Here is an 18758-nt window from a genome sequence, read left to right as displayed (position 1 = left end):
TCTACAGCTGCTCTCACTGTCTCCATCCCAGCAGTTAATGTAGCCGATCACAAACATCCCTGGGGCTGATATAGGCATCAGACACTCATCTCACATGTGAGATTGTGTTCTCATGTCTCCAAGACTAGCCTGGTATACACTCCATACCTAATGCCTCTGATGCAAGATGGATACTATTCTTGGGCCTAACCCTGTTGTTTATAGTCATCTGTATCTTGGGCACAAGCCCAGACTAAAGGAGCAGATAATCACACCAATGCCACCAGGTAATGAGTGAACCGTTTCTGAGAAAAGAAAACCTCAAGGCTAATTGTCTTGCTCACTCTATTAGGAAAGCAGAAAACCGGGGTGAAGAGGCATCTGGGAAAGAACCTGGAGGCTTTTCACACTGAGAACTTGTCTCTGACTCTAAAAGAACTCCCTGTTGAATCTGACAGATGTCCCTCATTGCTAGACATTACATGAAATGGTCATCTTTTCCCATAAGGCAGGTGGGGGAAAGGCTGTCTGGAATCACGCTCTGTGGCCAGAGACTGTCAAAATTGAAACCCAAAGTTTCCATCACTCTTAAAACCCCAAAGAAATATCAGCGGTGGCCTGCACTCCATACTTTAATTCTCTCGTGACTCAATACCATGGAAGCAGAGTGCTCACAGTGAAGCCCAAACGCACATGCACACATTGCGTCGGCTCCCCCACTTTTTGAAATTAATAAAAGTGGAACAATGTTGAAATGCTTCTTTAAAAGGGCCTTAATATAAAACGCTTTTGTAAAAATGGCCTTGGAAACAAATCAGTCTGAGGCAGCTGCACTAACTGTAGCTCTTGGAATTTGGGGAATGGAAGGAAATGGTTTCCCCGTGTCGTTCTTGTGCCGGTGAGTGCTTGTTGAGGACTGAACTAGAGCCTCATGCATACCAGAAACATGTTTTCCCACTGAGTTGAAGCCTCATCTGTTTTGGTTTGTTTTTAATGGCTGCCAGGGTCACGGCTGTGCTGACAGTGGACCTCAGGGCCTGGCACTTCCCAGTTCACCATGTCTCCTCTTTATCTCCCTATTTAGTGCTCTGACTTAGGGGAATGACTGGCTGATGCATTGGCTCTAAGAGCTTCTCCATACTGCTGATGTATTTCTGTTTCCCTGCTCACTTTTTAGATTACTCCTATGCCTCCGTCTCTGTTCATCTGTGAAGGTGACAACTTCTCCCAAATGCTTCCCATGCAAGACCTACTATAATGAACTCTCTACCTCCCTCTCCTCACCCCTACTACTCTATAATGAACTCTCTACCTCTCTCTCCTCACCCCTACTACTCTATAATGAACTCTCTACCTCCCTCTCCTCACCCCTACTACTCTATAATGAACTCTCAACCTCCCTCTCCTCACCCCTACTGCTCTATAATGGACTCTCTACCTCCCTTTCCTCACCCCTACTTCTCTATAATGGACTCTCTACCTCCCTCTCTTTACTCCCACTACTCTATAATGAACTCTCTACCTCCCTCTCCTCACCCCTACTTCTCTATAATGAACTCTCTACCTCCCTCTCCTCACCCCTACTTCTCTCCTCCTTCACCCTGGTCTTCCAGGCACTTTTGGAACCCACCACATGCAGTCTTCCTTCCTGGCTTTGGCCCATGCTGCTGCCTTTCCCCAGAACACTCTTCCACAGATACTGAGGTGGCTCCTTCTCCAACTTCAGGCCTTCACTAAAGTCACCTAGTCAGGGAAGTCTTCCCAGATAGGCTGCCTGCCCTGACTCTACATTCCTTCTCCAGCTGCTCATCTTTCCAGGCCTGTGTGACTGCAGCTCATCATCTACTCCGTCTTCCTGGGCCAACAGAAGCTCCTGAGAACCACTACTTTATTTTGCATACCATCAAGTCTCCAGGTCCAGAATTATGCCTAGAAGCTACTGAGGTCCCAAATACATTATTTTAACATCCTGGTAGGGGAATCGTCCATGGTTCACACAGCAAATACACATCATTGATAACAACCCCCCCCCCAACACACACATAAGGTCTATTTAACCCTTTTCTTGAGAAGTATGTCCCAAGTAAGCACTCTTTGATGTATCTTCATTCTATTTGAGGAGGATCTGACAGGAGACAGCAAAGACATTTGGTTCACTTCCACCCTCTTGCTTCGGCAGATTCCAACAGTATAGAGCTAGACAGAGACCTTGAGGTTATGCTAGAGTTGGGAAATGGAGGACTGAAGTCCAGGTCTCTCTCTGAACTTCAGGATTACTTCCACCCCAGACTGGTCAGAGGTATGTGAGTAGCCTCATAGATTCTGGTTAGTAAAAGGTAAAGGTGCTAGCATGAGCCACAGACAGGACATCAACCAAGGGCAGAACATGGACAACTGATTAGTTCAAGTTGTTTTGAGAGTGCACAACACAACCTATAAAACAGAGATCACAGCCTGTGGACATTCCAGAGCAGGCTTGCTCATCTGTAATTCAGAGGATTATCTGGATGTTGTCCTTCCTCGACTGCCTCAGCAGCAAACTGGAGACAATACGACTGTGAAGACATCACATAGTGGATGCAGGGAAGGAAGTATTTTGCTCAAGCACCTTTGTGTTGCTCTCATGTTAACTCTTCAAAGTCATCAATTTGGGCTCGGCTGTGTTGTTTGTAAAGACGATCATAATGTGATCTCTTAGTTCAAACTACTTGCATCCTTTGATGAAATTCAAATTCAGGCATTTTCTGATAGACAACATGCCCTGTCCTGGAGCCCATTTATAAATGATCTATTTTGCTACTTTGAAACCTCTACCTCCTCTCTACGCTTTGTCTGTCTCTCATTCAGACATCATTCAACGCTGAGGACAAATGTCATCTTCTCTATTATTTTCCTTCCAAATACTTGAAATGAGAAATCTCTGTTCAGGCACTCTTCATGACCATGTTTCTTCTTCTAGAGCTGCATTCCAACATTTCAACTTCTTTTAGGTTCATCAAATACATGGCTGTCTTCTGTACTGATAAAATCTTTCTGAGGTCAGGGAATGACCTTGTAATTTCTTTATTTCCACAAAACCCAAATGAATATTCAATGTAAGGAGAGCTTGATCTCATTTTCATGAGATACTGTTGCACCTCTCTCTCTCTCTCTCTCTCTCTCTCTCTCTCTCTCTCTCTCTCTCTAATTTTCTCTCTGTGTATCTATCTCTCTCTGACTCTGTCTTGGTCTCAGTCTCTCTCTTTTCTTTTTATTTGGTGAGGAGTGTACTAGCAATTAAGCTTAGGACCTCACACATGCTAGGCCAGTGTTCTATCTCTGAGTTGCATCCTCAGCCCCCTTGAAGTACATCTGCAAATCCTCACATTTCTCTGTAGAGGAAACAGTGCTTTTCATGTTCTCTATGACCAGGGAACAGAGTGATGTAATTTAATAGCACAATTAAGTATATCTCAAGAGAAATATAGTCTTTTATTGTAATGGTTATCTATCTCAGAAGCAGAATCCAGGGAGATCATTAGAGGAACAACTTCTGAAACTCGTGCTGTAGGGAAAACCCTAAAGGAGGCTGGAGGAGAAAAGCAACCCCATGCAAATCCTACAGTCCTCACAGTGCACTAAGGAAGGAAGTGTAGGGTAGGGTAACACATAAAGCAAATTTATATTGAAAATCCTTCCATTCTTACATTTGGGATCCATTTTACCATAGACAATGCACTTTAAAAAAATAAAGTATTGAGTTAAGGAGGTTTGGGGCTCTGACCATAAAGAAGAAAGGATGGAACAGCATCTGTTCTTGGAAGGCTACCAGTAAATGATGCTGTGGTTTGACTACTGAGTGTCTTCTGAGTCCCATTTGTTAAAGACTTGGTCCCCAGGGTAGCACTACTGGGAAGCTGTCAAAACTGTTTTGCTTTCTCGTATTTTGCAGTGCTGGGGAACAATTCCAGAGCCTAAAGCATGTTAGGCAAATGCTTGACCACCGAACCACATCTGCAGCATCACCAAACCTTCCGGGGATGGGGTCTTGGTCACTGCCCTCAATGAAGATGGTGGGACTATATCCCTCTTCTCCTTCACTTTGCTTCCTCAGACAGTGCTTTTTGTCCCGCCATACATACCACCCATGATGCACTGCTTCTCCACAGGCCCACAGCAATAAAGCCAACACATCATAGACGACAACTGTTGAAACTATGGGTCCAAATAAACCATTTCTCTTCATACATTTATCTTTCTCAGGTAGCCTGTTACAGTGACGGGAAGCTGACTAACATATAGCAACACTCTAACTGGTCTGTGTGCATATTATCCAAAGAGGTGACAGTATTCAGTCCCACAGCTGTAAGTCAATATGCAAATTCAAGAGCTTAAAGAGAACTCAGTGATTGCTGAATAAAACACTTTTAATTTTTATTTTTAATTTTACTTTCTGAGTGATTAACACCCTACTTTTCCAAGAAAGGTTGACAATAACCTACCTATTAAAATATTAGAGCACGTGCGTTTCCCCATGAATGTGTGTTCCAAGCGTGTAGGTGCATGAAAGCCTGAGGTTAAGCTCAGGCTTCTGTTTTCAGAGCTATCTACCTGTTATGAGCACCAGGGATCGATCACCCTGATCCCACCTCCCCAGAGTCAGCACCTGAGTGCCAGGATTACATGTGTGCATCACCACACTCAGCTCTTCACTTGGACTCTGGAAGATCAAATCCAAGTCCTCATTCTTGGATTCTAAGCACTTTACTGACAGTACTGACAGAGCCATCTCCACCTCCTCCTTTTTTTTTAAGGAAAGGGAAAGGATGCCAGGGGATAGGGCCCACACAGGTTTCTGTGCCCAAGGGTTTGTGATCAGTACTGGCAATGGCACATGGGAAGCCAGAGGACAACTTGAAGGAGTTAGTTCTCTCCTTCCACAATGTGGGTCTTAGGTATCGGACTCAGATTGTTAATCTTGGCAGCAGGTGCCTTTATCCACTGAGTTATCTCACTGGCTCTAAACAGTTATTTGCAATGTAGTTATTAGTTTCTGGGTTGAGTGAGACATTAAAGTTAGCCATGCTGAGAGACAAATTATACTCTCTTAGGAAAATCACATGGCATTGCCCTGAAGAGTCCAAGGAAGAAAGCCAGAGGCCTAAGGGAGCCTATGATATTCCTCAAAAGGTACTTGGGATTCCCAGGGACGCCAGGGCAAGAGGCCATCAACCTTCACAGCTACCTATAACACTATTCCCAGGAAAATATAAACATGGAGCCCTCATCCCTTTTTCCCCTTTATCAGAGCCTGGCAAACAGGAAGGCAGAAAAAAGCAAATAAAAGAAAGAAAAAGAAAAAAGGACTTCAATAAAGCCTTGACTACATTCTTTTTTTCTTTTTCAGATTTTCAGCGAATATTACCTTATCAAAAAATATAAGTCTTAGGACTGGAGAGCGGGATCAGTGATAAGAGCGTTAACTGCAGAAGTGTGAGGACCTGATTTCAGATCCCAGCATCCATGTGAAAAGCTTGGCCACTCATGCTGTGGGAGGAGAGGGGATGAGGACCAGTGGCCATGAGTCTAGCTCCAGGTTCAGAATGGCAGGCACTGTTTCAAGGGAACAGAGTGGATAGTATCGAACAGAACACCCAATGTTCTCCTCTAGTCTCCACACATCACACATGTACTCATACATACGTTCACGCATGTACCCCACCATGAACTCCCACCCCCACACAAAACAAAATGAAAAGATAGAAGACTTAAAGAAATCTTGACAACTTAGGTTGTCAGAAGCAGAATCTTCCCATAAATTCTTGTATGAAATCAACTAAAGGCATGTGAACTTCTTGACTGGTGTTAGATAGTAAATCAGCAGTCCAGGATCAATCAATACTGATTGAATTCACTGTGAAGGGCTGCCTTGACTTCTCTGTTTGTATTTGGTGACCATGTGCCCCTTTCACACAGGCACTAGCAGAGGTCTTCTAGGTAAATGAACGCCTCAGTCACACCCTAGTGACTAAAGAAAGCATCATCTTTTCTGTAGTATGGCCATTACCCACTACCTAACACTTTGTTGATAAGCTCAAAATGTCTGTCATTCTCCTCCTACAGTTCAGATGCTGGCTGCAAGTCCTGAGCATCATTCTATGTGTAGATAAGTAGCATTTTGTGGGCTTCCCTGATACAACCCCAGAGTACTGTGCACAGTACTAACGAACTTCAAGCAAGGAGAACTCATTGGTGACTTGAGTTCAGAATTTCTTTTTCTTGCCACACATGGTCAGCCCCAGCTCTGACCATGGCATCTGTCACACAAGCATTTACAAATCCCCATTGGATACATGAGTGGAAGGGAACACCTGGGGGTCTAGAACATGCCAGATACTTTGATAATCAGTCCATTTCATCTGTGCAGTCACATTTCATCACAAACAAGAGCACCCAAGTTGAGAATTTTAATCCAAAAGATGAAAAATATTCCAAATATCTAAGATATTTTATTTTTTACCATGATCCCAAAACGGAAAATACCACCTATACCCTCATGTGATGGATTTCAGGCACACTAAAACATTATTTAAAGCCACTTCTAGACTCTGTATACAAGGAACGTATTAAACCAACTTAGACATGGCCTATCCCCACCATTTCTCATTATGTACTTGCAGCTATTTCAACATTTTGAAAAGTCAAGTCCATAACACTTCTGGCTTCTATAATTTCATGTAAGGGATGCTTAAACTATACTAGTCTTAACTCAAACATCTACTGCTCGTGGCCTGCCAAGAGTAAATGGGAGACTCAGAGTTCAAACCCAGGGACAGTTAGACCATCTCCAAGTGCCCATCTACCAGCTCAGTTACTCTACATTGAACTCCATGGGAGTGTAGTGCCCAAGAGGTATTTGGGGATATTTCCTGGCTGAGATGTTAGGTGGGTAGAAAGAGTGGTACTCAGATAATTATAGTCAGGGAAGCAAGGTATATTATATTCATTCTCAGTGACCATCATCATGTTAGAAGTATAGAAGGAAACCCAAAAAGCAGAAAGATCTCTGTAACAAGACCTTACAACTCATGTTCCTAACTTATTCTCCCTTGGGATTTTGCAAGAACAGAATATCCATTTCTATTGCTAGAAGGTTGAGCTGTGTGGGAAAGGTCATGCCATGCCCCTCTGTTTCCCAAGGCAGCCACTTCAGGATGTATCAGGAGACTCCAATGAGGACAGCCTGAGATGCTTTGAAAATTTAATCTTTCTAGATTCCTTTTATGTATTCAATAAGTTGATGGATGACCTTAGACAAAGGAATTTATGAAGACAGTCCTGGGTTTATAGTTAGTAGCTGCCCAACTACTTCATGTGAGATACATGAAGTGGGTTTATAGATAACAAGAGAGTTGTTGATTTACAATACAACTGTACTCTAGATAATTTTCCATCAGTTTGAAACTCAGAATCTACTTTCTCACTAAAAATGGCAGATATGATGTCCAAATCAATCGATGATCACAAATTCAACCTCTAATTCAGATGAAAAACTGTATACCCAATATAAAATAATCGGAAAGTGTACCCCTAAATAGTAGCAGTAGTATGAATTGAGAAGCAGCAAAATTTCCTAAATAATGGTCCTAAAGAAACTTGATTTTAATTTTAGGAGAAGATACTTGACAAACTTTCAGAAGGCATCGTTAATATTTCCAAAAGTGTTGAAAAGTGAATTAGGATGCTAAGATTTCCATTTTCACCCTAAAATGGATGGCTTCCATTTTACTTGATAGAATTCTTTGTTATATCTACACTCAGTGCTTATCAATCATGACCTGGAGATATCAAATTTTTAAAAGTAAAAATACAGTTGGGCAAGGTGGGGAATGGGGCTCTTGAGGATGAAGGAAAAGGGAAGAAAATAATAGAGATGACCATTTGTTCCCTACACAAAATATGGTGGGTAGCATAAGAAGAAGGAAATGAGACACACTTGAGGAAGTGGAAGAGGCCGCAAGTGACCCACACACTAATTTTAGAACTCTGAGACTCTAAAACACACAGAAACTTAAAGCCTGCCTTATTCTGTGGGGGTGGGTGCTCATTCAAACCTTTGACAGAATTCAACAGAATACCCCAATGTAGATGTCTCTTCTGAGTGTTGTGAATGACTTAAGAAACTGTAACATAGCTGTAGCCTCTTAGGATTCTTCATTTATATTTTCCCTTTTCTTCCCATGTGAGTGCTCAGACCCAGCTGCTCTCTGAAGCAGCATGCTTTACTGATTGTGTTCTTGCACCAGCTTGAAGCCAAGGGTCTAGAGCTGGTGTGACACACTGACGTTGACTTCATCTTAGCTTTCTCATCTATGAAACTTGGACAAGTGTCTACCCTGTCCATATTTCATGCAGCTGGATGAGAATTAATTAAGATAATTTGTTCAGAGAAAAAGAAAAAGATTGAATGCGGAAGGATGGGAGCAAAAGACCATCTGTATTTGGTGAGAGCAACCTCAGGCCAGGACACGGAAGGTAAGGGGAGACTCCCTCTTCTCTGTAAACACTGCTGGGTTTTTCCTCATTTTGTACATGTTAATGCATCATTACTGCTCAGTAATAAAAAATATCCATCAAACTGAGTTTATAAGTTTAGATATCAACTTACCAATCATACCTTTAACACTTAATCCAAAGCCCACTTACTTGGATCAGGGTTAGTTTGATGGTAGAACATTTGCTTAGCATGCAAGAGGTTTGTTTGTTAGCCCTTCAAAAAGCAAACAGACAAATCTGCTATTAAACTATCTGATTCTAGTTAAATGAAGCAGAAGGATGGTGAACACAAATAACCATATGTCTTCTGACTAACCAACCCCACTTTACATGGATCTGTGTTGGTCCAGCAGGATGCTTAGCATTTTATGATATTTCAAATACAAAATTCATTGTGAAGGAAGCTGAAATAATGAGTGTTTGGGATGTTTAACTTAATTAGATTAACAGTATATGATTTTATTTGGATTATTAATATACAAGACTTATATTACATATAAATATTCTGAGGATGATACCTTGGATTCCAGTGTACTAAGTGATTCAGTAAGCTGTCCTGACTCTTGGTGAACTCATGAAAAAACTTAGACAAATCAAAGTGAGTCAGGAAATGGATAATTTCTCTACGTCTGAATTTGCACTTCTTATATTGCACTCTCCAAGTGCACACCTAATACAGGTGGTCGCGAGCAACCCCCTTCCACACTCAATTGGAAACAATGTGCAAAATTTGCAAATGATAAAATTATTTTTATTATATTTTGACATTGTAAAACAAAAAGTGGACTTTATTTCCCTGTAGTTTATAGTCTCATTAAGGGTAACATTGCATGTCCTCTGGGGAAACAGAGAGGAGAAAACCAATGCCATCAAGACACACAAATCCAACAAGCCCTCACAAACATCTGTTTCCCTTTCTCACATCTTAATAGCCTGGCTATTTTAGATACAAACATTTGTTTTGCTGACAAATGTCTCCAAAAAAGTTAGTGGAGATTGTTTCACTGGAATGGTTTATTCTTGAGCTGAACAAATTGCAAACTTCTCCAACGTCTACAGGCATCTTTAAAAATGAGCAAGTATGGCCTGCAGATTTTTCCAACCATTCAGGCCATGGCCGGCATGCAGGGAGTGGGGTGCATGCTATTGCAAACCTCAGTATGATTTCTACAGTCAGCACTCTCAGGCATATTCAGTCCTAGATACCAGACCTGCATCTCCTGCGTTTATGGGGAGATGTCTGGCAGTTTAGCTTTTCAGCCTGTCACACAGAGTTCTGGGCTTTGCAAAGGTCTGTCCCGTTTTTCAAGTCCTTTGCTCTACTTTCTTGTGCCTTGGCAGGGATCAAAGAGGCAGAGGGAACAAATGGTTTCCCATGCATATTGAATTCCCTCTTACACTGATTTTTCCTCTGTCGCTTGAAATTCAATATTGGCAAGGTTCCTGCACATCACCTTAGCTACTAACTCGTCTGCATGCGGTCAGTAAGTGCAAAAGGGAGAGTTCAACCCATTTCTTTAAAAAAAAATTTGCATTTCTAAGATATTCATAGTAAAATTCACTCTTAATAAATAAACAATTGGCTTTTATTTCACATTAGCTTCAAATGTGTTTTTCACCACACACCCTTTTCTGTCACTCTGATTTGCTTGATAGCAGTAAAAAAGAAAAAAAAATTACAAGACTTGTAAGTAAAGATTTCTTTCCTAAGAATTCAGCCACAAATTCTTAGCTCACTACCCAATGTTTATTGAACATTAAAGAGCTATGTGCCTTTAGGATCCATTGCACTAAAATTGACTCTCTAATACCTTCTGACTTCAAGTCAACTCATCAAAAACATTAGACAAACCTGGAAGATGGGGACAAACAGAATGGACCCATGGGCTGTGTGTAATAATGGACTTAAAACTCTAAGTTCATGAATTACATTTGAGTATATTTGCTTATGTATTTTTATGAAGATAGTTGCCATAATTAGTAGGAACTCTTCTGAGAGATTTGGGACAAGAAGTATATTTTCAAAACAAATTACTTAACAGGGAATAGCAGCTGGCTTTCAAATGAACATCCATATTCTACCTGATTCATGTGGGAAAAATATATATATTAAAGAATACATATACTAAAGAATAGTTTAGATTCTCCTTTGAGAAAAGTCAGTTTATTTAAAAAGTTCCTTTGTGATAACACTTTCAAGTTACTAAATTCTTTTTATACATTCTTTTGAAAACACATATTTGGTTACACTAATTGAAGGGTTTAGTACAAGATTGTACAATTTGTACCCCAAAGCCTAAGAGATGGTATGTTAAGTTGGCTACTAGCAATAGATGAAACACCTCAAAAGTTCTTTTCCCATCTTTCTACATTTTAAACACTGAAGAAAAATTTTGAGCTACTAAAAAGTCTTTTTAAATAGAAATTGAAAACAAGTGCTAGCTATCATTTTAAAGTTAAAAACCATCATGATTTGGTTCTGACACTGCTTTCTGTCTGGGATTGCACAGGAAAATACAGAGCTGATTTTAGTGCAGTTTTTTTAAAAACAGATAATGGAATTCTAATTTTTTATGAATACCCTTCTTTATAGGAGCAACACACTTTCTCAAATGCTAGAAAGCCATTTAATTGATGAGAGGAATAATTGAGTGATTGTAGCTAGTGAAAGTATTATATACTATCAAAATTCTCAGATTTTTCTTTCTTATAAATGCACTGAAAGAAAGAGTTTCAATGGAAGATTATATAAACATATTTTAGAGTAAATAAATTAAAAAAAGAACCCCAAAACAGTACTTAGATGGAAACTTAACTCTGACAGAGGACCTGAAATCAGTCATTCAATCACCAATCAAATCAAAAGTACATTAAAAAATAGGAAAGTTACAGAATTTAAGAGAAAGTAAATGAAATTTAAAAAGAAATGAAGGGGAGGAAAGAAACAAACAGCCTCACCTTTTCTAAAGTATAACCAGTCAGTTAATAATTTGGCCACACAGCCTGGCTAACTGGTCAGTTAACAATTTGGTCACACAGCCCTACTAACCTGTCAGTTAACAATTTGTCACACAGCCCGACTAACCCTGATGAACAGGGAAGATGCACAGATTGCTAATACCACAAATGAAAGAAAATCATCACTAGACATTTTACAGCTATTAAAGTAACAATAAAAATATCATGAGTCAGGAGTACATATGTCTATGGTTACTGCCCTTGAGGCTGAGGCAAGGGTCAAGAGTTTGGAGTCAGCTGGGGCTACATGTCTCAAAAAAATAAAGTAAACAGAAACAAAATGTAATATTATAAACAATCCTACGCTCACAAATTAGGTAGACTAGGTGAAATGGAACAATTCCTTGAGCAAAACAATCTGCCGAAACTCCCATAAAGCAGATAATTTAAACAGACCTTCATAAGTGAATTAATTACAGATCCAAAGAGAAAACACTAGACCCAGATGAGTTCACTAGTAAATTTTATCAAATATTTAATGAACAAACTATTTGGATTCTCTGTACTCATCTAGAAAACACATGCAGAAGGAATGCTTCCCAGCTTAGGCAATGAGGCCAGCATTATGCTAATACTAAAACCAGACAAGTACATCACAGGATATGAAAACTAGACAAGGATCTCTCATGAATATAAATGTGGAGATTCTCAGGAAAGTATCAGCAACCAAGTCCAAAAATGTATATAAAGAATTATACAATATGACCAAGTGGGAATATCATAGGTATGCAAGGTTGGGTCATCATTGGAAAATGAAATAACTGCAATCCATCACATCAATATGCTAAAGAAGAAAAGTTACAAACATTTCAACAGATGTGGAAAAAATCACTTGACAAAACCCAATAGCCCCACTCATGATAAAGTAGAGTCAAAGGGAAGGTTCTTCTCTTGCTAAAGGCCATTTAAAGATACTGACAGTGCCCATATTCCACTGGATGGCCTCATAGTCAGAAGTATAAGAACAGCACTAATTGGAGTCAATGGATTATTTTCAAAAAGAAAACATAGTTACAGCAGGGAGAGGTGAAGTGACTATGGGTGAAGTTATGGGGGGGAGTTAGTGGGGATTAAATATGACCAAAATATAATGTTAAAGAAATAATACAAATATATTTTTAAATGATACAATTAACCTCACACTAAAAGAGTGAGAAACTATATGCTTTGCTTTTACAATAAAGACGGGAAGAAGTCAACTCCTTTCCCACCCCTATTCAACACTACACTGGAAAGTCTAGCTAATCAAAAGCAAACTGAGAAATACATAGGTATGGTGGAAGAAATAAACTCTTTGTTCACAAATGACAACTGTCCCCCTTGTCAATACTTAAGGATGATCCTCTTCCCTTAAGAGGGGAAAGAACAACTTCTGAAATAAGGCATCGTACCAGGGTGAAGACATAAAAAGTGACAAATAAGATTATTGCTCTCACACACCATCATTTATGTCAGCAGGACAGAGGTAGAGAAAGGAGGGGGAGTGAGAGAGGACATTTACAGGAACAGCTTGAGGGAAAGTACAGCATCCAGATGGAAGAAACCCAAGATATGCCAGGCCCATGGATAACAAGATACAGTATTGTCAAAACACTAGTTTGTACCAAGTTGATCTAGAAATTCAACATAATTCTAAGTGAAAGTCTAGACCAGTGGTTCTCAACCTGTGGGTTGTGACCCCTCCAGTGGTCAAATGACCCTTTCACAGAGGTTCCCTAAGACCATCAGAAAACACCAATATTTACATTATGATTCATAACAGTAGCAAAATTACAGCTATGGAGTAGCAATGAAAATAATTTTATGGTTTGGGTTGGGTGGGGGTCACCACACCATAAGGAACTGCATTAATTTTTTTGTTTTTTGGTTTTGTTTTGTTTTTTTTTCGAGACAGGGTTTCTCTGTGTAGCTTTGCACCTTTCCTGGAACTCACTCTGTAGCCCAGGCTGGCCTCGAACTCACAGAGATCCGCCTGACTCTGCCTCCCGAGTGCTGGGATTAAAGGCGTGCGCCACCATCGCCCGGCGAGGAACTGCATTAAAAGGTCGTAGCATTGGGAAGGTTGAGAACCACTACTCTAGACATTTCCTTTATGAATATTGACAAACTGATTCTAAAGTTTAAATGAGACAAAAAGCTTTGAAAAGACTACATAATTTTGGAGAAGAGTTAAGTCACAAAACTGACATTTTCTGGCTTGAGGACCTACTGATGAGCTATGGCGATCAAGACAACATACACTGGAAAGAGAGAATCGACATCAGAGGAACAGAAAACAGAGCCCAGAAATTCTTGTCAGTCAGCTAATGTCTATCAAAGGAGCAGATGCGGTATAAGGGAGAAAAGTCTTCTTACGTGATACCAGGACAACTGGAACTCCTCATGTAAAACAGAATGGATCTACAGTCTTGCGACATCTTGCACAAAAACCAATTCTGATTACTACTTCAATGTAAAATACAAAGCTCCAAACCACACAGGGAGTAACATAAGAGACATTCTTAACCATCTTGAGATTGGCAATAAATTTTTGATCCAATATCAAAGGTGATTAATGAAAAAAACTGGTAAGGCAGATTTCATTAAGAGTGAAATTTTTCTCTGTGAAAAATACTGTCACTAGAAACCCACGTACTAGACAAAATCATTTGTAAAATATGTATGCATCATGAGGCTTGGAGCCAAAACATATAAAGACTTATTTAAACAGTAGGAAAACAATCTGATTTAAAAGCAGACAACAGTACTGATCAGTACATATGAAAACATGTTCCACATGGGAACATATACCACTAGAGAATAGCAAATGAAAACAAGATACCACAGTAAATCTATGATTGTGGCCAAAATCCAAAATATCAACAACATGGAATGTTGACTAGAATGTGGAGCAACTGGAATGTCATTGGTGAGAAAGCAAGATGGTAGTCATCTTAGAAAGCAGTTTCATGGTTTCTACCAAAACCCATCATAATTTTGCATATAATCCAGAACCATACTTCTAAGTATTTACCCCAAATGAGTGAAAAACTTACATATACACAAACACTTGTACCCCAGATTGTCAAGGTATCAGGAATAAGTAGCTACAGAGTGTTCAGCTTTAAATGAGACCTATGCATCACATTCCTCTCCTAAAGACTCAGGGGTCATTGCAGAAGAGGGACAGAAAGATTGTGAAAGCCAGAATTAGTGGATGTCTCCAAGGAAATAGTATTCTCCAGACACAACAGGGCAACTACACAGAGGAACTCCCAGCAATTGTGACAGTGTGCACAAGACTGAACAGTTTCATCCAGACAAAAATCCCATCATGGAGTTGGGGAAATTGGGCACAAAGCCCTATCCCTGTCTGAGAAACATTAGCATTGGATAGTTACTGGAAGAGGGAGAGTCGGCTTTAAAGATCTGGACCCTGGTGGGTCTACCACTCTCCAGGCAGGCCCCAACCCCAAGAGTATTCAGACAACACAAATTGTATTTGCAGGGCTTAAAGAGATGGAAATACAGACAAAGGTAGAGATGGTAGAGAATATGAGGTTGGATGAATGGGGAGGTGGAGATGAATCTGAGAAGGGTTTGGGGTAAATATGATAAAAATACATTGAGTTCTCAAAGAATAAAAATATTATTTAAAAATGCACAGTATAAAACAAATGGATCTCTATATGTTTCCTTCACAAACAAAACAAACAAACAAACGAACAAAAACCCTTGCCAGTTATCTTTCTGTGTTCACTCCAACAAAGAAGTCAATGAACCAGGTGAAAACAGCTGTCCTGGAGGTTGAGAGGAGGACCACATGCATGTAACGACAGAGAAAGGCTAGTGACACATACCAGGCAGAAGCTACACTACAGCTTCCCAGGGTTACAGGATGCTGGCTTTAGCTCAATAGACTCCATCATTCAGAAGAAAATGAATCACACCGAAATGATTTGGATAAAAGTATACATTTGTTAAGTTCAATACTTATCTCTATCTCAAAAGTCACCAGGTAATATTTCATAAATCATTCTAATTCTTTCACATGGTTATGAATTTTTAACCACTAAAGTTTCTTTTTCATTCAGAGTAGCAAGAAAGGCAAGTTAGTGCCCCAAACTTAGTGAAGGGATTCTTTGAATTTCTTCTGTATGTCTACAGCAACAAACTCTTACTTTGGGAGAATAACAGCTGGGCTCATAATCCATGAAATAGGGGGCTACATTTGTACAAGTTAGGACAATGGAGTGAGAGGTTTGAGAGAAAATACCAGAAATAGAAGGTTAATTGAGGAAGGTGAACACATAATGCTGAGGGTCATTTGTCCCCCAAAGAAGAAACCAGTACAGGGAAAGAAGTGAAAAGACGAAGGAGAAAAAGAGCCACAGATGGGGAAGCACTTGTTTGCAAGGCCTTGGGCAGAAGTCTGAAAAAGGCCACACAAAACACACTGTTACACAATCCACAGTATGCCCTGAGAGGGAAGGATGGGCCGGGCTTCTTGGTCCACACAATTTCCCTTTGGTGTTATTTGAAATTTTTCATTTTTTAAAAAACTTTCAGCAATGCACTGCTATCATGGAAAACACTATGTAATGATAAAAACTGTTAAATCCTAAATACTATAATTTATTTGGATATTCCATATATGGTATTAAATTAGTCTCATATCTAGTTATCAATAATAATAAGTAGTTATTTCTAAGTACATTTCTAAAGGCTATGTGCTATGTATACTATAGCATGAAAACTGAGATTATTGTCAAATAAATTAATAAAATCTCTCACGTTTGAGAAGTTTACATACCTTATATTAAAAAAATTTCAAACCAATAAACAATGACAAAGGTGGTGCCACGATTGCGCAGTCCAAAGTAGTTAAGTGTTTATGAAAATTTTCCAAAAGGGCGCAACCCACTGCTTGAGTTTATAACCTCATAAAATTGCAGTTGAGCCTAAGAATTGAGCCAGAACTAAGTAAAACGCGTGATTACCTGCTGTGGGGTCTGTGACCGCCTGACTTGTGATGCCAGAAGGTGGTTCTTGGAGTTGGTAAGTGGCGTTGGTCGATGGTGTTGTTGGGCTGGCGTTACTGCTTGTCATATAGTGTGCTGGATACGGGGAGCTGTTATAATACTGGGCATACTGACCCTGGCCAAAGCCGGGGTAAGATGGATAGTCCTACCAAATCAAAGCACAAGAGAGTCGTCCATCAAAGCACTACTGTTTATTTCCTACATTGCAAAGTAAAGTCATAAAAGCTTGTGTTTCTATGTCTTTTGTGAACTCATATAAGCAAGTACATATTCCCTCATGAGCTCAGATTTGCAAGCAAGCTTTAGGTAAGGTCACAGACATTCTTCATAGCTTCCATTCTATGCCCCAATACAAACAAAATGAAACCCATCTGAAAACTGTAAGACTCAACATAAATGACTGCGATAGAGATTGTATAAAGAAAAAAAATGCTTAAAAAGCTTAAGAAAGTTCTCATGGCTTAATACAAACAATCCGTCCTTTATGTAAAATCATATTGTATTTTTAAATGTTTCAGAAGTTGAATTCTCAATTAAATTACCTGCTGCGAACTGTTAAATCCAGAGGAATTGGTGAGTGAATTATTTCCTGCATATAATCCTGATGATGTGGTAAAACTGCTACCTGGAACAGAGTGGAAAGACATCTTGTTCAGTGATATACTCAGTGACGTAGGAGAACGTCATTTCCATAAGGCAGGGGTGGAATCAGCTCCATCTTCGCACTGTAATCCACCGTCATCAATAACATTGTATTTGGCCATTTTTAGGGATGGAGAAATGGCTTAGTGCTGCTCTTCCTGAGTACCCAGATTCAGTTCCCAGCTCCTACATCAGTAACCCTAGCTTCAGGGGATCCAATGCCTCTGGTCTCTGGAAGCCACATTCTCGCAATCTCTCCCCTCTGCCTCCCCCCCCACCCCCCGCCGCATGTCACACGCACAAACTCAAAAAATAAATATTAAAAAAAAATGGTTGACCATTTCAATTGTACTATATTATAGTAAAGAAGTTTAAATTTCAGAGTGCATAAGCAATTCAGAAAAAACTAAGATCAAAGGTATGCATTTGTGTGAAAATATCAGCCAATGAGTTTTCCATTTTAGCCTACAAAACACACTGTTTTCATGTCTTTTCATGAAATATGCAAAACACAATTGGAGAATTTTCTTCCCTGGAGCCCTTTCCACTCTCATGAGTTCTTTCTTATTTTCCCTTAGCAAATTTTAACAAATATTTGTTCTCGCTCCATAAAATAAAATAAAGTGATCATATTAGTTGAACCTTAAGGTTCTTGATAGCTCAGAAACTGTATTGCAGTTACTTCCAAGGACTTAAAATGCTCCCTGATGTCCTTATTAATGGGGCTCTCATAATGGGCCTCTGAGCAGGCTCTCATTATTTTATTTCATGGGAGAATAAACAGCAGCACTTGAAATTCTTCATACAAAGCTGAAAGAGGAAGATCTCTCTGCCACAGGTGTGGTTGAGAGCAGCCCTGTCTTGGTTGGCCGTCCACATTGTCCGTCAATGAACAGCAGGCGCTGTGCACACACATCACGGAGTCCGTCCCTTCCATCATTCATTTTGCTACCACTGAGCTGTGCCACACAAAAACACGACTCAATGGTCTAACTAGCAAGCATCTCTAAATTTCTAAAAATGATCAAGCTCAGAAATGAACAGCTGTGTGTGTGTGTTTAAGATGTGTGATATACACTGCAATACACAGAATTTTACTGCCAACATTTTACTCTAGGGAAAAATAAGGGGTTTATGTAGGAAGCTCATTAGCAAAGATGCTCTACAGTGTTGTTTCCAACAACAAAGCAGAGCTGCCCCACCCTTCAGGGGTGCCTCTCTGCAACAGAATAAAGATTGCTAGTGGTGGTGTTGACATGAGATTTTTGTTTTCATGTTCTTTTATGAAAGTACAAAATGGAACAACAAAAATACTTTTAATTATTTAATTTTTTAATACTTTAGAAAGCCTAAAATTGTTAAGGAGTACAAAAATTGGGCTACAGGAGTGACTCAGCAGGTAAAGGGGCTTGCTGCTAAGGCTGATGACCCGAGTTCGGTCCCCAGGACCACATGGTAGAAGACAGACCTGACAGAGGCAGTTTGTCTTCTTACTTCCTCATGTGTGCTGTGGTTCACACAGGCACACATAATATCTGATTTTTTTTTTAAATTAAGAATTTT

The 18758-nt window shown here is 39.8% G+C and overlaps 1 protein-coding gene across 10 annotated transcripts in view; it reads right to left on the bottom strand.

Annotated features, from left to right (window-relative positions):
- Eya1 (EYA transcriptional coactivator and phosphatase 1) overlaps positions 1-18758 on the bottom strand; it is a 148409-nt gene that overhangs the window by 70423 nt on the left and 59228 nt on the right. For all 10 annotated transcript variants that reach the window (XM_052717817.1, XM_052717819.1, XM_052717818.1 and 7 more), the window contains 2 exons: positions 17096-17178; positions 16512-16698 (listed from right to left, as the gene is read on the bottom strand). In XM_052717817.1, coding sequence (XP_052573777.1) covers positions 16512-16698; positions 17096-17178 — 270 coding nt within the window. The remainder of the gene's footprint in view (positions 1-16511; positions 16699-17095; positions 17179-18758) is intronic.

The sequence above is a fragment of the Peromyscus californicus genome, unplaced genomic scaffold, assembly GCF_007827085.1.
Source record: "Peromyscus californicus insignis strain IS unplaced genomic scaffold, ASM782708v3 Scaffold_5__1_contigs__length_169319896, whole genome shotgun sequence".
Classification (NCBI taxonomy): domain Eukaryota; kingdom Metazoa; phylum Chordata; class Mammalia; order Rodentia; family Cricetidae; genus Peromyscus; species Peromyscus californicus.
The sequence above is the reverse complement of the archived record's forward strand: the minus strand, read 5'-3'. Positions and strand labels throughout refer to the sequence as shown.